This window comes from Pecten maximus, chromosome 17, assembly GCF_902652985.1.
Source record: "Pecten maximus chromosome 17, xPecMax1.1, whole genome shotgun sequence".
In the NCBI taxonomy this organism is placed as follows: Eukaryota; Metazoa; Mollusca; class Bivalvia; order Pectinida; family Pectinidae; genus Pecten; species Pecten maximus.
Window position 1 is genome coordinate 28,449,157 of NC_047031.1, and position 24,275 is coordinate 28,473,431.

Here is a 24,275-nt window from a genome sequence, read left to right on the forward strand (position 1 = left end):
AAACTTGTTAGGTGCACCCCACAACTCATTCTTGTCAGTATGTCTGGACGGACGAGGGAGATTTCTGCACAGGGTTACCCCGTTGCTGCTATTCGGCTGGGAAAGACAGCTGACACGTGCTATGACGTCACCATAATGTACCTTTGTCACGAAAATAGAGTAAAGTGACGTGAGGGGGGGGGGGGGGGGGTAGAATTGGGAGGACTGGTTCACCCCTTTAGTATAATATGACCGTGTATGATGTCCTGTAGTTGTCGCCAGCCGTATGATTCAGTGAGCTAACACTATAATGCTATAATGTCGGCTAAGACTCCGAAGCCTTCCGAATACACGTCATTGAACACGCACTCACTACATAGCCATTGCTTTGATAACACATTGAACAAAAATGATCAACAATAACTTGATTTTGACATTTCCTTTATTGTATTTTAGATAACTAAGGTAATTTCTAATCTACACTTGTTTCTACAATATTACAAACCAAAAATAGGATTGATACAATATTTGTGACAGAAAACATCTCTTGGAGATTACTTAACGAATAAAATTAGTTTGCATTTTTACTTTTCTTAAAACTGTTCTTAACAGCATATTAAATAATAAACAACACAATATGGTTATTAACCCTTTCACCCTTGCTAACTATATTTCACTTCAAATGATGAATAAATGGCAGAGTCCACTAAAGTTTCTTATGACTAAAAGAGTTAACAGTCGAAGGTAATATAAATATAATTCAAACGATAATCCAGTTTTTATCCGAATAAAGTCAAATTCAATACCGAGTGATTTTCAAATTAATTTTCGGTTTTCAATATTGACATGAAAAGTTTTTCCTTTTCCTCAGACTAACTGATAATTATTCATTATCATTTATCTTGTTTGCTGGGTTTATTGCCTTGTGAACAGCAATGTTTTTCTTTGTACATTGTAGTAGCTGGTGGCTACCTCACTGAACAATACATATACATTTGAGTAAAGTGTCTTGAACAGTCAGAAAAACTCAGTCTACATTTCCACCAGATTCCTTAAGGTGAAGGAGTCCCAGCACTGAAATGCTCCTCCATTAAAGAAGAGTTCCACCAATAAACCCATTCCTGGCAATAAGCCCATCCATGTCTACAGGTGTTAAGTAAAATACTAGCATGTAATAAGAACATCTTGTGATATGAGTCAAAGATGTGTGTATTGTTCCACAGGGATTATTAAACAATAAATACAGTACAAGGTAAAATAATTTTGGTTCTTAATTAAGTACAAGTAGTAACATGAATCTAGATAACTTATAATTTGTCAATTTTACATTTCAGCAGTAGAATTAGCATATCTAGTTGTCCTGTTCTAGTTGTCTCCCCTGTCTCTACCTGTTCGTTTATGCAGTTTAAGTGGTCCTACCGTTTGGACTGCAAAATAAAAACAGCCCTGCAGACAATACAATTTCAGAACAATGAAGGAGACTTTGGTGGACTATCTGCTTAGGTAGTTTAAAAGATGCATGCTATGTATTTTATCAAATGAAAAATAATAATACAGTTATATTGCAAAAAATTCATATTTTCGGATCTGCCTCTCAGCATCACAAACATAAATCAACACTCAATCCCTCTATATCTAATGTTTTAATTTCTGGTTCTAAATGGTTGAAAGTAAAAGTACAGTTGAGTAACTATATATATATTTAAATGTCCAGTCTAGACTTCCTATGGACAATCTGTTACTATCATATGCAAATAAAGCATTTCAATAAACTCCTGAATTCAAATTAAGAACAGTATCTGATGGCATGAGCTATCTGCAATTACTTTAAAATATATAAAAAAATTATTACATATGTAGGTTATTTTCCAAGGGAGGTAATTCACAGATATTTACAGAATACAGGGCTTTAACAATGACTTACACTTCAAAATTTCTGTAACCTGTAAAATATTTATACTGTAAATATTCTTGATCCAGGATTATTAATTAAGGATTAATATGGCCAATGGCCATTTTACGAAACTGCCACCTGGTGGAATTGAGAATTTTATGTGCAATAAATATATAGAATTAGGAGGAATATGGGGCTGATAGGCTGCTGAATGCTGTGTTGACCATCACATCAAAAATATCAGATTTAAAGGTTTTGGTAATTTTTATGGCTTTGTTGGGAAAGTAATCATCATACACAATTGGGTCTGTATTCAGTCTCTGATATACAGGCAGGAAAAACACTGAATGATGTAAGATAAAAAGATAATTAAATTATTCAAAACAATTCTTACAATTTGATCTATATTATACCTCCTCAAGATTCAATGGATGGCATTCATGTATGATATAAAGATGAGAGATATCTAATCAATAAAACAACACTAGAATCTCTCGGATGCCACACTCTCAAACTGATACAAGTCAATTTACTTCAACTTTCCTTACCAGATATATAGTAATGTTATGGTGATATAACATATATTTTTTAAACCAAAAGCAATTCTTGCTCCAAGCCAGATTAAATCAAAAACAGGTTAACAGTGCGCTAGTACATGATATAAATATATACATGTATATGAAGGGTTGTGAAATTCAATATTAAAACGTATCCGATTATAATACACATATCCACATTATTGTACCCTGGAACCGTTGCATATACTTCCATGTCAGAAATCTTACAAATTACTGATAATATCAAAAGTTGACAAAAAATTAAATTATATAAACATAAAACAAAATCAATATAAAATAAATAAATATATGATTCGACTTTATATACAGTGGACTAGGCCAAACAATTCTCAAATATTCTCGAGATGCATTGTAATGGCAAATTCGGTATATTTTATCATTCCTAGAAAATGCATATGTCCCACTCAGCCTACATAGAAATGGAGTTATATGAAATGTCTATCCAGAAGAAATATATTGTCAAACCAAAGTCATTCAAGTAGAAATACAATTTCAAACCAAAGTCGGTCAAGCAGAAATGCAACACCAAACCAAATCAGCAATGCAGAAATACTTTGTCTAACCAGTTATTCAGGCAGAAAAGCTGAATTTACAGTGTATTTACCCAAAATCAGTCAAGTTCTGCAATGTCCATTCATAGTCAGTTCATAATCAGTCATGCAGAAATGCTTTGACAATCAGTCAGGCTGCAGGAGCACAATGTCTACCCAAAATCAGTCAACTGTGTCTAATCGAAGTCAGAAATATGATGCACTCTCACAAAAAGGACCTGTGTCTAATGATTATATGACTAGTGACCAGGGAATTAAATGCTGATCCAAGGAAAATGAAGAAAATATTTTCAAAATGTGAAATATAGGCTGGTGTTTATTAAATTTCATATTTTCCAAAATTGAAATGTAAACAAATTTTCCCAATTTTAGGACAGTGTCCAACTCCAAAAATTCCTGGAAAAATTCCTGCTTACCAAATAAGTTTTGATTATATACCTGATAAATTATCAGGTCCCATACTTAAGAAATGTTGGTTGCAATATTGATCAAATCTGTGTAAGTTCATTTTCAAAAACTGTAAAAAAAAAAAAAAAATTAAGTAAAAACTACTAACTGTAGTGAAATTGACATGTATAAGAGCCAACATTTTTAAAACTATGCCATAAAATTACTGCACATTGTATTTATTTTCCAAAAAAAAAATATACACAGAAATTAAAAAAAAAAATTTCAATTTTAAGCCAGATAGATATCAAGCACATAAACAAAAACAAAACAATTAATTATTGAACAAAAATCTTACTCAAAATTAACAAAGTGAATACATTTCAAGAGATTGGGCTAGTTATAATTAACACATGTAAACTTTTAAGTAGACCCTTGAGAAAATGTGTTTTGATTCTTGTTTGAGATGATATTTGACAAATATCTATGATCTAACCCTTCAAATTTCAAAATTTGGTTTTATTTAAATTGTAAAAACAGAAGATATTATGCATTAACATCAATAAATATTTGTCTAGAAAGACCATTTCTCCTTTTCATCCAAATACAACATGTGCGGTGTATTGAGAACAGGAGAGCGATGTCCGGACTCCACATCTTCGACTGTCCCCCATTATGTTGTGGATTATCTGAAGAAAAAAAAAATGGGCAAAAGTCAGTGAAACTCAATATTTTCCCTGAATGTGATTGCAATATATACATGTATATGTGTAACTGCAATGAAACTATATTTCAATCCAGAAAATGGTCCATGAAACTGTGTATTGCAATTGTCATTTATTTTGTAAAATTTATTTGACATAGTACATATAATTTTCTGTTGAAATTGACCTTTAACCTTAGTTTGATAATGGTTATGCAAAACAAATTTTATCACATTTCGTTTTTATATACAGAGTAGATTTACTAGACTAAGTATACAGAAGAAATGGGGCCGGGATATATGGCCGGATTACAGAATAGACAGAGTCCGGATTATGCAGAGTTTATTTACTATAAATAAAGAAGGGAAGTTTTGGGACTAAATTATTTGGCCGGTTTTGGCAAATATCCGGATTGGACAGAGTCCGGTTTGGACAGAGTGCACTGTATATATTACTTGTTTTGATGCCATTGTAAGGCCTACACAATCAAGTATTTAATATATACAATTGTATATATAGTCATTACCAGGGAAGAGAAAAAATCATTAATAAAGTAATCAATTTAAATGAAAAAACATTCAAAAAACAGGTAGAGTCAAGATGTTTAATCAATCATATATATGTAGCCCTAATAGCCTCTGATTCCAAAAGCAGACTTTACGTGAAACTAATGACACATGTGAAGATATTGCAGCTATAAATAGAAATCCAAAACACCCGTAACCTTTTATCAAAATGATAACATTCCAGTGCTGTGTCCACAGAAATCAGGATTTCCTGGAGATTTATAGCATCAATTAAATACAGTTTATAAATATACATGTATGTGATCTATTAAAACTTTACCTGTTAGCTGTATGTAAAGGGAGACCATCAGGGTTGTCTCCCTTAGAGGAGCTCTCGTCGCCTTCAATCTTTAGTGGCTCAGGTGATTCAGGGCTTATTCTTCTCTTCTTCACTGGAGACATTTCACCATTTTCAGGCAAGAATTTTTTTCCAATGTAAAATCTATCATCTTGTTCCGAATCACTGCTGTCATGGTTAGAAATCCCGTTAAATTCTCGTCGCTCTCCTTCATAAGTGCTTGAGACAGACAGATCTAGTTGAATTGTGCGTTTGTTTGAGTGATCAGTAACATAGTTAAGATAGCTGGTTTCGGATCTCTCGAAAGAGTGCTGAATTCTTTTCGATTGCAAGTCGTCATAGTTCAAACTATCATCAGTATTCTCAATCGCTGTTCCCTGGACTATTTCATCATCATTGGGTTCAGTTTTCACGACAGTTCCATCCACTGATACTGTCAAAACTTGAGTGTGGATATCTCTGTCTGAATTTTCCTTCTCACTAGCATTGACACTCTGTAAATTATCTGGACTCTGACCTTGACTTTTGTCATTGAAATTTGGTTCCATCTCTCCGGGGTAGACATCCACCACCTCCTGTTTGATATGACTTGTACGTAAACCGTTCCAATTCTCACAATGTCGGTCATCGCTAGAACCTGTGGAGGGATTGTTGCCTTCACCAAGACTGATGTTTTGTCCTACCCCTTCACTAACCTGCCCCACCCCTTCACCAGTCGGCCCCACCCCTTCACCAGTCCGCCCCACCCCTTCACCAGCCGGCCCCACCCCTTCACCAGCCTGCTCCACCCCTTCACCAGCCTGCCCCACCCCTTCACCAGTCTGCTCCACCCCTTCACCAGTCTGCTCCACCCCTTCACCAGCCTGCCCCACCCCTTCATCAGTCGGCCCCACCCCTTCACCAGCCTGCCCCACCCCTTCACCAGCCTGCTCCTCCCCTTCTCCAGTCTGCCCAACATCATCGTAAGATGACTCTAAACATTTATCAGGTTGGACTGTATCTCCTGTATAATCAGAATACCAGTCCCCAGGTTCGTTCTTAATTACAAATTTGTCCTCTCCACTGTACGTGTCATCACCGTCGGACAACATGGAGTCGTCATTGTCATCGTCATAGTTACTATCGTCACTGCTGGATTCACTAGACTGATCCTGTTCAAACGTATTTTCCACAATCTGCCCATGCGCCCGTAGTTTCTGGAACTTCCTCAAGGAAGTCTTTGAAGTTAGAGATTTCTCGTATGTGTCAAAATGGGTACACTTAATGTGGTTCTGGAGGGTTCGCTTATGTTCAAACAAACTATCACAATCACTGCACTGATATCCTCTCTCTCCGGCATGAAACTGCATGTGGTTCTGAAACATATGGCGTTAAGTTTAATCACTTTGTGAAGTTATTGTTTTACATTCACAACAAAACTTTGGGAAAATAAAAGGTTCTGTGAACGTGTTTTTCAGATACTTGAATTCATGCAAAAATTATTATCAACATTTTTACATTCTTAGCAATTTGAAATGTTCTTTAACACTGTGTAAATACCAATAGGTTCATCTACTAGAACTTTAAAAAAGACCAGAAGATAGGTAAAGGGAGATAACTTATTTGGTTTGGTTTGGTTTATTTTGTTTAACATCCTATTAACAGCTAAGGTCATTTAAGGACAGCCTCCCGTGCGTGCGATATGCATGTTTGTGGTGAGTGCGTATGTGTATTTTGGGAGGCTGCGGTATGTTCGTGTTATATAAGTCTCCTTGTGATAGGCCGGAACTTTTGAGTAAAAATGTTCAATATATTAATAAGTAAGAATTGATGAAAACTAACTTGCATTACCTCAATATATTCCACAAAGTAGAACATCAAATCATGTTTATTACAATAAGTTACATCCCCTTCTCCATAACAAGTTGACGACCACCTTTCCTTTTAAGTAAATTTTAACTGCCCATTTCCATATAGTCAATATCACAAATCACAAGTCACCATATACAGTATACTGCAGCATATTATAATACCAATCTATTCACCAAACTGGGGAAGATAGGGGAGAGTATGTGTTCTATAGCTGTGTGTAGAGATTTTTCTTAGTAATTAACACATTTTAATAGTAATTTTGTTAATTATAATTTAATCACTTTTCAGTTCTGCTGTAAACCTCAATAAATCTTTGAAGTTTGAATGTTATAGTCAAACCATGATACCGAAAAATCACCATTGTCAGAGGTAAAACAACGAATCATCAATTAAATGAATATATCAAAACACTTTGACAACTAATAAAAAATAATCAACAGTTTTTCAACATCTTAAGTTACATCAAATTATTGTTATTTATTAACATTCAATTTGATGAATTATTTTACCTTCTTTTTCAAATGTACATGTAGTCAGAGACAATGTGATCAACAACTGATTGATTGATTAGAACAAAGCTATTTTTCCTATTGTGTAAGCTAAATTAGACCTCGTTAAGATCATTGTTATACATACTTTCAGGTGAGTAGCTTGGTTGTAGCCTTTCCCACACACATCACAAACATGGTCCTTCTTCTGCTTGTGGATTTTAAAATGTGTGGACAAGTTAAACTTATCAGTGAATCCCTTCCCACAAACAGCACAATTGAATGGTCGTTCTCCCCTATGCCATCGCATGTGCTTTTCATAATGTGCTTTTCTGCCAAATCCTGCTCCACAGCTCTGACAGTTATAGGGCTTCACTTCGCTGTGTGTTATCATGTGTAAATTCAGACCGTTACTTTGTCGAAATGTTTTCCCACAGACTTCACATTCGTACGGTTTCTCTCCCGTATGTATCCGCATGTGGATCGCGAGCTGTGTCTTACGTGTGAATCCATTCCCACACACTTCACATTTGTAAAGTTTTTCCCCACTGTGCATCCGAAGATGGATCAACAAATTCTCACTCTCACTGAAGGTTTTCCCACATATAGAACATCCATTCATTTCCTCGACTGTCTTTTGACTAGGAGGAGGATTTTCATCTCGTGTAGGTGGAAGTTCTTCCTCCTGGCTTGGACCATATTCTTGACGGTGTGTCCTCATGTGTATCAACAGGTATCCCTTGGCCGAGCAGACTTTACCACATACATCACATTTAAACTCCTGTTTCTCCATACTGTGTGTTCTCATGTGCACCTTCAATGTACCCTTATGAGGAAAACCTTTCCCGCAGTGTTCACACTTGTAAAAGTTCATGAAGTCTTTTCCAGGAAACGGTAGGTGTGCCAATAGTTCTTCCCGAGGCTCAGCTAGACTTCGCTTCAGAGTTTCTAATAAGAAAGCCTCTCTTTCAACTTTTTCCTGTTCCTTGTAGATTTTTTCTTTAACAAGAGCTTTAAGTAAAGATGGTCTTTCAGGTTGTTGTTCCTTCGCCACTGGCCGTGGCGACTCCTGTTGGCGAGTCTCTATACTTGGTGACGGAACCTGAAGGGGAGGTAACTCTGTTTCAGATGATTTTGCTTGTATTACTTTGTCCACTAACATAGATGAAAGTTTCTCAATTGTTGCGTCAAGTTTACCAGTTGTTTTTCGTTCAGGATTTTGATGGGGAACACTCAATTTCAAACGTTCTTGAAGTTCTGCTTGCATATCTAATCTGTTTTCTGTTTTCTCTTCAATTTCATTTTGTTTTCGTCCACGAAGAAGTGTTAGGAGAGCACTAGAAGCATTATTTTGCTTCATATTTCCAGATCCATTAGAAGTATTTTCCACGGCTGTTTCTTTAGTTTCGGTTTCTGACACAGGGCCATGCCTGACATACACACTGGGCCCGATTGTAAGGAGTCTTTGTAGCAGGGCACTATTAGGTTTACTGCTTTTTACAGATCCTGACTTTGACAGGGAAGACTTAGGTATTTCTGCTTGCTTTTCCGGAGTTGGTGAAGCTTTTGGTGAAAGTAAAGATGATGGTCCCGTTAACAGGTCTGATAATCTTTTATGTGATTTTTGAAGAACACTGACTGATGACCCTGTGTTTGATCGAGTCCTGTGTGGAACAGAGGGTAAATATTCAGAATCATCCTTCCTCTCTATTATCCCCATAGTGTAAGCTCTGCCCCGAGGCTCTCTCTCAATGGTTTCTAAGTTTACTGGAGAGTAACTGTTGTCATGGTACCCTGGAGTCTCCAAAGGAACATGTACAGGTCTAGTGTTGTTCTGTTTACTAATGGTTTCCTTGGCAACAGTTGGTATATGACTTTGATAACGGAGAGTATCCATTGAAAAGGAAGGGCTGTAAGCCGGGCCAGATTTCAGAAGTGACAGAATTGAGGAATTCTTCTCCAGACATGAGGAGGGTCGATGATTTATGATTATGGACACTATTTCCTTGGTCTGGTAGCGTTGGTTTGTCATGAAATCTCTCATAATCATCCTCAACTTCTGTTTTTATCAACCTATCATAGGAAGTCAATTCAGTCTCTGTATGCTTTTCACTTTCTGATCCTGGTGCTGCCCGAATATGTTGTACGTTTGTGGTTTGTAATAAGTTAGCTGACTGGCTGCTTTGCCTGTTAGTAGTTTGTAACATTGTTGGTGATTGGCTGTATTCTTTCTTCATTGTTTTTAAACCAAGAATTGATTGGTTGTGTTGTCCGTTAGTGGCTTGTAATGTATCAACTAAATGGCTACTTAGATGGTGACTAGATTGTAACAGATTTGTTGATTGGCCGTTTTGTTGTTGAGTATTTTGTAATACAGCAGCTGATTGGCTGTTTTGTTGGTGAGATGATTGCAACATAGTTGCTGATTCGCTGTTATATTGGTGAGTAGTGTGTAACATAGTAGCTGATTGGCTATTTTGTTGGTTTGTTGTATGTAACGTACTAGGTGATTGGGCCCTTTGTTCAGTGCTTGTTTGTAATACATATTTTGGTTTGCTGGCCAATAATTTGCTCAGATGAGAATTGTTGTTTGAAGTGCTGGCAGTTGCTTTGTTTCCAAATAAAAGCGTTGTTAATTTAGGGTGTTTGAGCTTAGGTTCATCTCTACCTTGAGGTCCACCACTCTGCTGCAGGTGGTTTGAATTCCCTGGAGGAGAAAAAAATAAAGAATGGTATGGTGCTTTGCCATGTTTCAAAATCATACTATTCAATTGACTCAGCAATTTTGCAATTTCAGAATAAAAAACTTTGTACAAAATGTTCTTGAAATTAGGGGAGCCAAAGGGAAATCATACTTTAATTTCCTTTCAAGAATCTAAAATTTATTTTGAAATTCAAAAAAATTTCAATAACAATTTCTAAAAATTTGGCAGAAAATTAGAGCAGGTTATGTTTAAATTAAATTGTATGGATAAAGTCAAAAAAAATATCCTACATTTCCTGATAATTTCAAAACAAAAGTATGTTAAATGTATCTATGAGAAATTTGCCAATGATGTTGCAATAGTTGAACATTTTAAAAAATACATATCAATAGTTAAAAATTTATAATATCATCATAATTTGATACCCACTTCGATTCACACACAAATGAATTGGGTTATCTTACAAACAAACCTTATCACTGACTTAGCAGGTATATATAAACCAGGGGTGGATAACTCTATCATACAAACCACATCACTGACTTACCAGGTATATATACAAGGCAGGGCTGGATAACTCTAACATACAAACCTCATCACTGACTTACCACGTATATATAAACCAGGGCTGGATAACTCTAACATACAAACCACATCACTGACTTACCAGGTATATATAAACCAGGGGAGGATAACTCTAACATACAAACCACATCACTGACTTACCAGGTATATATAAACCAGGGGTGGATAACTCTAACATACAAACCTCTTCACTGACTTACCAGGTATATACAAACCAGGGGTAGATAACTCTAACATACAAACCACATCACTGACTTACCAGGTATATAAAAGGCAGGGCTGGATAACTCTAACATGCAAACCACATCACTGACTTACCAGGTATATGTAAACCAGGGGTGGATAACTCTAACATACAAACCACATCACTGACTTACCAGGTATATACAAGGCAGGGCTGGATAACTCTAAACATACAAACCTCATCACTGACTTACCAGGTATATATAAACCAGGGGTGGATAACTCTAACATACAAACCACATCACTGACTTACCAGGTATATACAAACCAGGGGTAGATAACTCATATCCATTATCGTGAGGCTCTTGCTTTATGCCGACAAACTCCATTATTTTGAAAGCAGTTTCCTATCAACCTGAAAAAATATATTCATGTTATCAATTGAAAGATAAAGCTTGCAAAAAGTATTTTGTATTTAAGATTGCTTCCATAATAATAAAGAAATATAAATACAAAAAAATGAAATCCTGCCAATACCAATAGCAAAGCTAGGGTACTAGATTGTGAACCTAGAATAGTCAATGCTGGTGTACATGTGATGTCACCTACCAGATTTATTGACAAATTGTTAAACTACCATTGTTTTGTTTTGTGGAATTTTATTGCTTAGATTAGGAAAAAAACATTGCCATTGAGAATTGGGCCTTATAATATTCAGGGTGCTGCACATTGAGTATGGATATATACCAAAGTTTTTTTTGTCGATGAAATAGATATAAATTCCAAGTGTTTTTTATTTAATTTTCAGTCACAATTCTGTACTAGAGCAGCACAAGTGAGTACACATGTAGGTTTTTGATTAAGTAGTAATATACATTACAATGGACACTGTCCAATCAAGATTTTCATCTAAACTGGTCAACTAATTACGCCCTGAAAAATTCCTTCTTAATTTAATTATATATTGTAATTTAACTCAATCTGACTTATCCAGCCTCTCGTCTATTCTGTGATCCAGCCATATTTCAAGGTCCTATTCCTTAGTTACACTAGACTGTGAAATACCGCGATGAGGAAATAGAGGACATAGATATTGATATCTCGCTGACGTTTTTAATAACATAAAACTCCACCACTGCTACAATAAAGAAGATAAAGTCAAAATTGAGAGTTTTTCTTCTTAACTTCTTAATAGGAACTTACATTTAATGACAATGTTTGACCTGTTTATCCTGGTACAGACAGAGATGATGAGTCAGATGTCAAAACAGAAAATGAAAATAACAACAGCTGGACTACAGAGATGTATATATGCATGGCATTACCAGTGCTCAATATGGCCAGTTGTCCACTCACCTGCAGCAACTAAAATTGTGTACGGCGACCAAAACCAAAAAAGGAAAGAAACAGTTTGGGCGACGCAATCTGTTGTCTGCATTTATAGGCTTAATATTTAGATATCAAATACATAAACCTACATTTTAGCCTTGCTGTCCTTCAAAAAAAATCTATTTTTTTTATTTCCCAGGTCATAGAGTTTGAGGTTATATTGATGTGACGCTGACAGTTGATGATTAATCCACAAACCGAAAGTAGGACACAGTAATGATAGAAACATTATTCAGTGACATTTTTAGTGGGTTTTTTTTTTAATGAAACATAACTAGACTACTAGTGCTTGTGTAAAATGTCTGTGATAATTAAAGATTAATTAATTCTGTGCAATATTTCTTCCATCTGTTTTATCTATAATCTTTTTGTAACAATACAATATGTAGTAAAATATACAATATTATTTTGTTCATTTAATAAATCTATAGCTATAGGAGGGCTTAAAAGAAGAACAAGATGTGGTAAGAATAGATGTTTTAAATTAAAGACAAGTCATTTTGATCTGAGCTTTCTGATTTTCTTTTATTTGTGTGAAAATATTTGGACTATACTGCCTATAGTGTTAAATATAGCTTGCGAATTTTTGACGAGTCGTAAACATTTAGAACTGTAAACTTAATCAATAGTAAACGAGCATAACAGACAGAGACAAAACGTGGTAAATAATAAATCACACACTACAAACAAAAGAGATACGCAGCTAAATATGTGTAAACAAGACACTCGAGGCTAGATCAAGGTCAAGGCCACGTTCCAGACTTTTCGTCTGGACGTGTTTTCTGAACAAACAACTCACTTATATATCAATATCCGCACCGAATATTGAAGACATTGTATCTCGTCTATCGGAGATATCCTCGTCTTGGTTGTTAGTATGGCTCCTAGCCAGGAATCACCTAAACAAGAAGCACCCTCCTTCTTTTGGTACGACTCACAATATGGCAGGTGCAACCTACTTTTTAAAGAGAGGTTGAAGAGTTCCAATACATTTTTTATTAGAGTTACCTCCCTTCATGCACATTTTAATCTAAATGCCGACTTGACGAAAAGAAACTCCGAATGACAGTCCCTAGCGATAACTAAGTTTTATCCAATCGCAATGTAATGCAAATTAACCACCGACGGTAGGGAAAAAATACAACTCGATATACTTTTATGTGGAAAGTCTTTTATTTTTTGTGAATTTTATTCCGTATCAAAAGCAACACATTATTAAGGAATACTTTATAAATAAATTGTTTTTTCGAGTGAAGTCGCGAAAGACTCATTAGCTGTGGGAAAACATCAAGATACATGTACATCAAAGAAGTCAAATAAGACTTATATCGATGTCTTCCAGTGATTCAGTGATCCAGTGATTCAGTATTTAATTTCTCAATGGATTTATAATCTTATGTTAAGTTTCTTTAATCATGTTAAAAATACAAATACAAGTGATGTACTTTGGTAATAGTAACGGCATTTATATCATACATAGTGCCGACACCCAGCTAATGGCTAGTTCATGTGGATAAACCATTTATTGTTTAAAACAAAATAATGTTCAGTTAATTCCTCAATATCCATTCAAAATACAATTAATATCGACCATGCAACCTGCAGCAATTTCCCTTTAAACTTCGCTATGTTATCAATTTATTCATGTATGTCCCTCAAATCTATATGAATGACACCTTAATATTTTTTGTTTTATTTTTTTTTCTTACTAAAACGTTTTCAGCGAAAATAAAATACTCTACGGTATTGTCTGTAGTTAATCTACAAGATTATTCGATGTCTGTCACCTTTTTATGTTAAATGTGTGTACTTTGCCAATGACAATTTACTGTCGTCATAACTTCATTAATCACAATATTATCAGTAATGTATTAATATATTTCATAATAAATTATTTTAGAATTTACAAATATGATGTCAAAATTATATCTAATTTGAAATCATTTTTGACAAAGGGACGAATGAAATATAATAAATTATTTTAAAATTTAGTTAAAAAATATATATCAGATTTCATATCCAAATATTCCTAGGTCTGTACTTTTATATAACACATATTTGCCCTTTGGCACTAACTCTGTTTACCTGTTGACGTAGTTGATCTGATGTTAACGGTACGTGTTCTACATGGTTATGTGATATTGTCTCAGGCTATATGACAGACGTCGTCTGTGTTATCATGTATCAATCAATCATAACTGTATACTTAGGACTATATAAGGCTAGATGTTTCTGTACTATTTGGTCGGATTCCAGGGAGTCACACCTGGACACTCAGTCCTGGGCTGGGCTCTCGCCCGGGACAGGCCAGTACAGATGTATGCTATATGCATGTATGCTATATATACCTTTAATAAAGTATCAACAAGAAGAAAGAAGAGTAATTTTATTATATTTTAATTTGATTGAACCGTCACAGGTAAGCAACACGCGGCCTTAGGAAGACGGGAAAAGATTGTATGTTTCATCTTGTGTTTGTCGTTCTGTGATTTCGATTTCAAAATATTCATCGACACAACAGATATAAAATAAAGTATCTTACACAGAAAATTATCAATATTTTAGATTGATACAAGGCAGGCGCGTAGCCAGGCGTAAGCCAGTACGCACGGGTTTCCACATCATTTTGTAAAGATAACATTTTTGTTTTCATTCTAATTATTTTCAAGAGTTTATTCTTTCAATAATATCATATAATTCCTCTTCACTACCATTAGGGGCGTAGCTTCCTATACGCGGGTACGTAAGTGCGTACACATTTTTAAAAAAAATCCTGAAGCTTTGATGGTCATTGTTTTTGGGTTTTTTTTTTTTAGAATACCAAGTATTTAAAAAATAAACACGTAGATATGATTTGAACATAAATAATGCGGCAGGAACTAGCCAAAAGATAGAAAGCGTTTTTAAAGTTAGTCAAAGAGATTTTCTTTGTATTTCTGACACAGCGGTAAAGGTACCATTTTTTGGATCCTGTTATGGACATAGCCCCCGCGCCAGCGGTAAGTAGCTTCAAGTCTAATCCGAAAATACCAGACTATACCCAGACATGGTGCGATAGGGGAAAGAATAACTGCTGATGACACCATTAAGTTGTCCCTGATGAGAAACACATGGATAGTAGGTTAACAACGCAACTGCGCGAAAACATTCTTCTTCTTCAGATATTGTAAGATTTTGCTGAAATTTGGTATCTAGATACATAATGGGACACCGGTCACTCTCGTAACCTCACTTTCGCATTTTAACAAAATGGTCGTCATTTACTAGGCTCGGATTTTCAATATAATATTCGATTTTATTGAAAATTAGTTGTTACGCCACTGCAAGGGATTGGACAACAGATTAGGCCTATACATTGTATGTTAGTCTTCCGATTTTATGACATATATTTCAAGTTGGACTCAATGAGATATACATGTAGTGCTGATGTTGAAAATGCATTTCAATTATTTCCTATGTCCACTTTATTTGAATATTCAACTTCATATCATAACAGTTTATAACCTTCTAGGATTTGTTAATCTAATCATTTTACTAATTGGTGCCAATGACTTATTTATTTTATATAATTCATTTGCTTTACTTGCAAATTTTACAATCAATACTATAGTCCTGTAGCAAGAAAAGAGATATTAAAAAATCATTTTTCTTTTCTCCGTGTCAGACTTTTAAGTATGGCTATGGAGCTTTTTGCAATTATAATACAAGGCTTTGTAGTGAATGATAATGATAATCTTATACAAAATAGAGTTGAGATCAACATGTAGCAACACGATTGGTCAATTGACTGTTGTCGTCGTCGTCGTCGTTGTTGTTGTTTAATATTTATTAAGCGCCTTTGGGTGGTTAGTATTACCGGAAGCGGTCGACCGGAAGTAACTATTACAAGATGGCGGACAACAGCACGCAAAGTATAGACGATCACCTCGAGAAACAACATTTCATCCGCGTTTGTAATGCCTTTAAATTTTACAGGTGATTAAAGGTGGTGTATTGAGCTTAATGCATCAGACGCACTAATGTATGTCAATAATAACACAGGATAACGCACACAATAAGCTCAATAGCGATATTAAAAGTCATTTTTGTCAAGTTTTATCTGACGTTGTATTTGATTTTCCAACTATGTAGTCAGTAGTCAGTAAGTTATTTGACGGAACATTATGAAACTTGTAGGTTATTATGTTAATTTTCTACTGTCCTACTCCTATCATGTAATCATATCTGTGTGATACTTTTTTAGTCCTTTTTTCCCGGTTGCAGCAGTGACGCTAAGTCTTTTACACTTACTTTAGTTTAGGTTGCAAAATTAATATGATTTTATGAACTTCACCTAGATAAAGGTCTATGGCTAATTGTTATGATGCAAACTAACAAGGCGCCTATAGCTAGAATGAACAAGCAGAATAAAAGGTAGCAGCTGCTAGTATAGCCTTATTTTCCTCTTGCCTGAACCCTACTCCAACAATGTTAATGTTAGAGGTTTTACACGGCGAGATACTTTTGACAGGCGCCGTGTAACGTGTCACAGTCGGCAAAATAATATCCGATAGAAAAAGAGCCGACCAGCGGCCTCTTATGTTATAGGAGTAGCCTGAACCCAAATATCAGACATTTTTATTGACCGATGTGCCCTGTTGATCTGGTTTACCACAGCCCAAATGGTAATAACTATCTTAAAATATTGTATTCTTAAATCTTTTATAGATTATATCATTCACTTCCTACAGTATATTGATATGGACTATCATAGACAGATTAATTCAGACTAGGGTAAACCAAATCGACCGACAAGCTATAGTGATGTAAAAAAATGTACATACACCTTCAATAACGCTGATAATTTTTAAAAAAAAACAGAGTCCCTACATTAATGTAACAGACTGACCTCTAGATTACTTATCTTACATTCAATTAACCAAGCTTAAGGGAATTTCTTTCTAACCAATTCATATATTGTGGCCAGATTTTACCTGCAGGTTCAAATGTTATGTCTGATTTTGGACCTCCCTTCCTTCATAGATCATCACATTCTAAGTTGCTACTGAATTGTGTTTCCTTATTTGTAGAACTCACTCTCACAGGCGAATCAATGACTCCGAGATATCCTACAGAGCTCTACCGGAACATCACCAGGAAATGGTTCCAGACTTTTTAGAAAATCTAGAGAATATTCGGACATGTGTGGACCACAACTACGAAATCATCAAGCTTATTTTACAGGATGCTGAGTACATGTTTGAAAACCAGACACAAGAAACCATACATGATGTAAGATCCGTTTTTTCAATAGCATTTTTTTGTCTACACATTAGTATATGCTTACATGTTACTTTTCTTGCCTATATATATATATACATTTGTCCAGATTCAGGCTCAATTCCCAATTGTTTCAGTTGTTTATTTTCCTGAAAACTTGTAAAATCTTTAAATTTGAAAATCATGCATTTTTTCTTATGCTGCACAAACTTTCCATTTTTCAACTGATCGGTAGCAATTTCCAAAATGGCAAGCGTAAACATTGCATTGTATTATTCATTTTCATGTACTTTGAATTTGATATTGATATTGATGTATACTCTAAACTCATGATCAAAAGCTCTAGGTATTTATGGTGAAAAATTTGCAGTCAGTAGAAGACGTTAAAAAGACATTCCCTACATCTGCTGACATGGACAAAGTGCGGACAACTCTGAAGCAGTTTGTGAGAGACTGGAGCCCCCTGGGACAACAGGAGAGAGATGCCTGTTACCGTCCGGTCATTGAGGAAATCACACACAGGTTCCCAATAGATCTATGGTAAATAGTTATTTTATCATATTTATGAGACAGTAACCATGTCTGACAACCCATGCTTGGCAATTAGCCAATATCTGTCAATAAGTCCAGTCCACGTCTTGCAATAAATCTGTGTCTAACAATAAGCCAATGTCTGGCAATAAACCTATGTCTGATAAGATGTCTGTATCTAGTGATACGCTCATGCTTGGCAATAAGTTCATGTTTTTTTAATAAGCCCATATCTGGCAATAAGTCCATGTCTAGTAATAAGCCCATACCAGGATATAAACCTATGTCTGATAATATAATATTGCCCATGTCTACAAAAAAAACATACATACACCATACACACACACATACACCATGCCTTTAATAAACCTGTGTCAGGCAAAAAGCACATGTCTGACAATAAGCCCACTCATGTCTGTTTTATTTCGTTTGATCTGCTAATGTTGTTTTATTGTCCGACAATAAGACTTTGAGAATTTGGTGGTTATTGGTCAACACAACAGGTTAAATTGTCACATGTTACCTTTTTGGAAAACAATATTACAGGTTATAATTGTATTTATATGAGCCATAATTCACATAACTTTCATTTCACAGATTAATTTTGTGTATTTCAAATGCTTTTTTTTAATTTAACAAGAGGAAAAAGTAAACTGAAATTAGCCTCAGTTAATGCTTTAGTACTTAAACAAGTTCTTAAATTTCTTAGACTTTTATCATTTTTCGATATCTTGTGAATAAAAGAATTTGACAAAATACATTCATAAAACAATGAAAATGAATTATATAATTTGTTGTTACCCTTAACTTGAATTTAATTTCTAAAAGAAAATTTGTTACAGTGAACGTTCTTCTGTGAAGGTTTTGATACCAGGAGCTGGATTAGGGAGGCTAGCTCTAGAGTTTGCCAAGTTAGGCTTCACCTGTCAGGGAAATGAATGGAGCCTTTTCATGTTATTAGGATCAAACTTCATCCTCAACAAGTAAGAGCTTTTAAAAAAATCGTAATTTTTTCCTAAAAAAATCTGGAAAAGAAGTGCACAGATAACATTCACTTACAATACCTTGAGAACAAGGTGACAATTTGTTATCCTTGGATTTTGAAGGTGGAAAAATAAATAATATAATATAGTACAATGTACATACTTACAGTACCTGATGGTTATTGCTGCCAATTTAGAGAGTAACTTTTATTTAGAATCTCATTAGATTTTACAGCAAACATTATTTTTTCCAACTTGCACTGTGTAAGACCCCTTACCCTTGTCAAGGTTATAGGTCAACAATGAGTGGTCTTACTGAGCTTGCATTGTTATTTTTAATTGCCTCTTCCTAATGATATGTCTGTTTACCAGATGTCGAGAAGAAAACAGTCTGACACTGTATCCCTGGGTACACCAGTGGTGTAATAACAAATACACGGAGGACCAGATACGACAGGCACAACTCCCAGACATCAACCCCGCAGGTATTCCAGAGGATTCAAACTTCTCCATGGCTGCAGGGGATTTCTTAGAAGTATACAGAGAGCCAGGTATTGTTACTTTATCTTTTGTTAGCTGTATATGAGAAACCTAATTTTGATGTATTAATAAGAAAATGATTGTTTCAAGCTCACCTGTCCAAAGGGCAAGTGAGCTTATGCTGTGGCGCAGTGTCCGGGGTGATGGCATCTATCTGTCAGGGGTCACCTTTTCTATCTAAACGACTTCTTCTCAATAACCAAGAAGCCTAGGGACTTGATTTTGGGTCTGTAGCATGCTGGGATGATGGGCTTCCAAGTTTGTTCAAGTGAATGTCCTTGACATATATTCAAGGTCAAAGGAGTCAAATAGGCTAAAATCTTTAGATGACTTCCTCTCAATATTAAACCCAGATGCCAAGAGACCTGATATTTGGGTTTGTAGCATGCTGGGGGTAATGGACTACCAAGTTTGTTCAAATAAATGACCTTGACCTTTATTCAAGGTTACAGGAGTCAAGAAGCCCAAAATCTTTAAACAACTTCTTTTCAATATCAGGTGGCCTAGAAACCTGACATTGGGTCTTTAGCATGCTGGGGTAATAGGCTACCAGGTTTGTTCAAATTTTGATCTGTTACTATGGATAAAAATAGTCTGGAACAAAAAGTTTGCTCTTGGCAAGCTTTTCTCAGGTTGCAACTCCAAAATGTCCTTCTGATATCTAAAATACTTAGTACCGATATAAACCTAAGCCTTTTGTAAGTGGCAAAATTTTACTCATAATGTTTATAGTCATATATGTTTATTTTTTTTATTTTTACACCAATCAATAAGCATGACAATCCAGGCTTTGCAGCTCCTTCCTCAATATACATAAAGAGTAATGTTACTTATGTACTGTCAAACATACCTTAGGAACATGTCCAAACCTAAATAATTACACACCAACAATCTACAGAAAAGCAACAGAAGCTTTAAATTTGTTATTATTCCCCAGATATGACAGAGACCTACCTTACAATGTTTACTGTGATTGTTTTTTTTTATCTTAAGAAGAATGGGACTGTGTGGCAACTGTCTTTTTCCTGGACACAGCACGCAATGTGATAGCCTATGTGGAGACAATCTGGAAGATTCTACAGCCTGGAGGATACTGGGTCAACCTAGGTAAGGAGACGAGGTACTGGGTCAACCTAGGTATGGTAACGGGGTACTGGGTCAACCCAGGTAAGGTGATGGGGTACTGAGTCAACCTAGGTATGGTGATGGGGTACTGGGTCAACCTAGGTATGGTGATGGGGTACTGGGTCAACCTAGGTATGGTGATGGGGTACTGGGTCAACCTAGGTATGGTGACGGGGTACTGGGTCAACCTAGGTATGGTGACGGGGTACTGGGTCAACCTAGGTATGGTGACGGGGTACTGGGTCAACCTAGGTATGGTGATGGGGTACTGGGTCAACCTAGGTATTGTGATGGGGTACTGGGTCAACCTAGGTATGGTGACAGGGTACAGGGTCAACCTAGGTATGGTGACAGGGTATTGGGTCAACCTAGGTAAGAAGACGGAGTCCTGGGTCAACCTAGGAATGGGGACGGGGTACTGGGTCAACCTAGGCATGGTGACGTGGTATTGGGTCAATCTAGGTAAGAAGACGGAGTACTGGGTCAACCTAGGTATGGTGCCAGGGTACTGGGTCAACCCAGGTGGACGGTACTGGTCAATCTAGGTAAGAAGACGGAGTACTGGGTCAACCTAGGTATGGTGCCAGGGTACTGGGTCAACCCAGGTAAGGTTACAGTGTACTGGGTCAACCTAGATATGGTGACGCGGTACTGGGTCAACCTAGATATGGTGATGGGGTACTGGGTCAACCTAGGTAAGGTGACAGGGTACTGGGTCAACCTAGGTATAGTGACGCGGTACTGGGTCAACCTAGGTAAGGTGACAGGGTACTGGGTCAACCTAGGTATGGTGACGGGGTACATGGGTCAACCTAGGTATGGTGACAGGGTACTGGGTCAACCTAGGTATGGTGACGGGGTACTGGGTCAACCTAGGTATGGTGATGGGGTACTGGGTCAACCTAGGTATGGTGATGGGGTACTGGGTCAACCTAGGTAAGGATGACAGGGTACTGGGTCAACCTAGGAATGGTGACAGGGTACTGGGTCAACCTAGGTAGGTGAGGGGTACGGGTAACCTAGTATGGTGGGGGTACTGGGTCAACCTAGATATGGTGACGGGGTACTGGGTCAACCTAGGTATGGTGACGGGTACTGGGTCAACCTAGGTAGGTGATGGGTATGGGTAACCTAGGTATGTGAGGGTACTGGGTCAACCTAGGTATGGTGACAGGGGTACTGGGTCAACCTAGGTATGGTGACGGGTACTGGGTCAACCTAGGTATGGTGATGGGGGGGGGTACTGGGTCAACCTAGGTATGGTGACGGGTACTGGGTCAACCTAGGTAGGGGTGTACGGTACTGTGGTTACTGGGTCACTAGGTTGTAGGGTACTGGGTCAACCTAGGTATGGGACGGTTGGTGGGGGTACTGGGTTCAACCTAGTATGGTGAGGAGGGTGTACTGGGTCAACCTAGGTATGGTGACGGTTGGTACGGTACTGGGTCAACCTAGATATGGTGACGGGGTACTGGGTCAACCTAGGTATGGTGATGGGGTACTGGGTCAACCTAGGTATGGTGATGGGGTACTGGGTCAACCTAGGTATGGTGATGGGGTACTGGGTCAACCTAGGTATGGTGATGGGGTACTGGGTCAACCTAGATATGGTGACGAGTTACTGGGTCAACCTAGGTATGGTGACAGGGTACTGGGTCAACCTAGATATGATGATGGGGTACTGGGTCAACCTAGATATGGTGACGAGTTACTGGGTCAACCTAGGTATGGAGATAGAGTACTGGGTCAACTTTGTCATTATTGTGTTTTTAAAGAAATAAAGATTATTAGTACAGTTCTTATAAGGTCTGTGTTTACTTTAAAAGTGAGAATGATTAACTTATCAACTGGAAATTTTTCAAACGTGCAATGATGAGTTTCTTCCCTTTTTGCCTTTTCAGGTCCGTTACTCTACCACTACGCAGAAATGGCAGATGAACACTCCATAGAATTAAGTTATGAACAAGTCAAGAAGGTTATAATAAAAACCGGATTCCTATTTGAAGTAAGTTGAATAATTTATCAAAATACCTTTGTTGAAGGTCATTAACTGACCCATGCCCTACATACATGCCTACAGCTAGCTGGTAAGTGTTACCTGTTTTAGGCCTATGTGAAACTAACAAGACGAATAGGTGCTCCATATGAGGTCATCAAGACAGGTCTCCCAAAATTGAGAAATTAACCTTATTTTTTATCAGTATGCTTCGGAGAAAGGGCAAGAAGCCTGAAATGGGTAAACTCCCAAATAAATCGGGAAAGTTGGCAGGTATGTTTCAGGAGATGAAATCTGAATAATTGTAAAACCCTTTTAAATTTGTTACTTAGATTTAATTAATCTTGTTGGTTACATATCTGTTACATAACTTCCATACTGTAATTTATTAAGATGGATACCTATGTTTATCCATTCTGTTGGATACCATTCAGAATTAATGATAACCCCTCAGTACATTATAGTATTATAACATCTAGTATTATACCCTGGTGGATATTGATCCACACTTAAGGGGGTCAAAGGTCATATTTGACGCTGTCTACAATAAAAAGCATCTGTATCAGATTGACGTCTTACTTAACATGTTCAGACATTTTCTAATTTCTGTAGTGTTGGCAGTAAAAATTAAAAAAAACATATGTGTCAAACAAATGGAGATAGAATGTATAATTTTGTACTTATTGTTACATTTTTATTCCTTCACAGAAAGAAGAAATGGACATAAAATCTTCATACACACAGAGTGCAGACAGTATGTTTCAGTATCAATATAACAGTGTTTTCTTTGTGGTACGGAAACCTCTATGACCAATGGAGAAGTTGGTCTAACTTCATAAAAAAAAAAAACTTAGATTGTGATGAAGTCTCTATCTAAAACAAGAATCATCTTAAAGTTGTGTGTTCAGAAGGAATGAAAAGGGATTTCAGAACGGCAGGAGTAACAGTTATTTTAGTGTAAAGGAAGTTTAAAACATTTTTTTAAGTTTCCTGAAAATTCGCATGAAAATGGCAAAAAAAGTGCAATTCACATGAAATTCACATGAAAAAAATCATGTGAATTTCATGTGAAAAAATCATTTGAATAACACATGAAAACAATTCAGGTGAAAAAACATGAAGGAATATTGCCTGTGTACAATGTATAGTATTCAGCCTGCTCACCTGTACATATCATGTGGACATTTCTAGTGGAAGACATATAGGCTGTCTACAGCCAGCTGTCCACCTCTTGGTGCTTGGGTTGAGGTCCATTATCATTCTTACTTGTACCTGCGTGTTGTATGATGTAAATGTCAGAATTGTATGTCATTATCAATATATGTTCGGTGTTATAATCAAGGATGTAAGTGATGTATGTCCGTGTTATAATCAAGGATATAAGTAATGTATGTCCGTGTTTTAATCAAGAGTGTAAGTAATGTATGTCCGTGTTATAATCAAGGGTGTAAGTAATGTATGTCCGTGTTATAATCAAGGATGTAAGTGATGTATGTCCGTGTTATAATCAAGGATGTAAGTAATGTATGTCCGTGTTATAAGCAAGGATGTAAGTAATGTATGCCCGTGTTATAATCAAGGACGTAAGTAATGTATGTCCATGTTATAATCAAGGATGTAAGTAATGTATGTCCGTGTTATAATCAAGGATGTAAGTAATGTATGTCCGTGTTATAATCAAGG

The 24,275-nt window shown here is 36.4% G+C and overlaps 2 protein-coding genes across 5 annotated transcripts; one reads left to right on the plus strand and one right to left on the minus strand.

Moving 5' to 3' along the window:
• Positions 1-403: 403 nt before the first annotated feature.
• Positions 404-13,116, minus strand: LOC117315282. The gene is made up of 5 exons (XM_033869430.1): positions 12,958-13,116; positions 11,083-11,184; positions 7,445-10,003; positions 4,940-6,312; positions 404-4,078 (listed from the first exon to the last, which is right to left on the minus strand). The coding sequence occupies exons 3-5, from the start codon at positions 9,344-9,346 to the stop codon at positions 4,075-4,077; spliced, it is 3,279 nt and encodes a 1,092-aa protein (XP_033725321.1). The 5' UTR covers positions 9,347-10,003; positions 11,083-11,184; positions 12,958-13,116; the 3' UTR covers positions 404-4,074.
• A 1,279-nt stretch (positions 13,117-14,395) lies between these two features.
• LOC117315055 (carnosine N-methyltransferase-like) lies at positions 14,396-23,497 on the plus strand. Of its 4 annotated transcripts, none has more exons than XM_033869193.1 (8): positions 14,396-14,577; positions 17,228-17,429; positions 17,788-17,957; positions 18,791-18,931; positions 19,304-19,482; positions 20,465-20,578; positions 22,498-22,601; positions 23,301-23,497. In XM_033869193.1, the coding sequence occupies exons 2-8, from the start codon at positions 17,298-17,300 to the stop codon at positions 23,400-23,402; spliced, it is 942 nt and encodes a 313-aa protein (XP_033725084.1). In that variant the 5' UTR covers positions 14,396-14,577; positions 17,228-17,297; the 3' UTR covers positions 23,403-23,497. The 4 variants fall into 4 exon arrangements, with proteins under 4 accessions (XP_033725084.1, XP_033725085.1, XP_033725082.1 ...); XM_033869194.1 differs by lacking the exon at positions 14,396-14,577 and adding an exon at positions 15,139-15,157; XM_033869191.1 differs by lacking the exon at positions 14,396-14,577 and adding an exon at positions 15,990-16,133.
• The last annotated feature ends 778 nt before the right edge of the window (positions 23,498-24,275 follow it).

Excerpts from the sequence above, each read along its gene's own strand:
- LOC117315055 (XM_033869191.1), top strand. The coding sequence starts at position 16,048 with ATGGCGGACAACAGCACGCAAAGTATAGACGATCACCTCGAGAAACAA. Across the intron at positions 17,430-17,787 it reads CACAAGAAACCATACATGAT|TCAGTAGAAGACGTTAAAAA; the intron begins GTAAGATCCGTT and ends AAAAATTTGCAG. Across the intron at positions 19,483-20,464 it reads AGAAGTATACAGAGAGCCAG|AAGAATGGGACTGTGTGGCA; the intron begins GTATTGTTACTT and ends TTTTATCTTAAG.
- LOC117315282 (XM_033869430.1), bottom strand. The coding sequence starts at position 9,346 with ATGATTATGAGAGATTTCATGACAAACCAACGCTACCAGACCAAGGAA. Across the intron at positions 6,313-7,444 it reads ACCAAGCTACTCACCTGAAA|AACCACATGCAGTTTCATGC; the intron begins GTATGTATAACA and ends CATATGTTTCAG.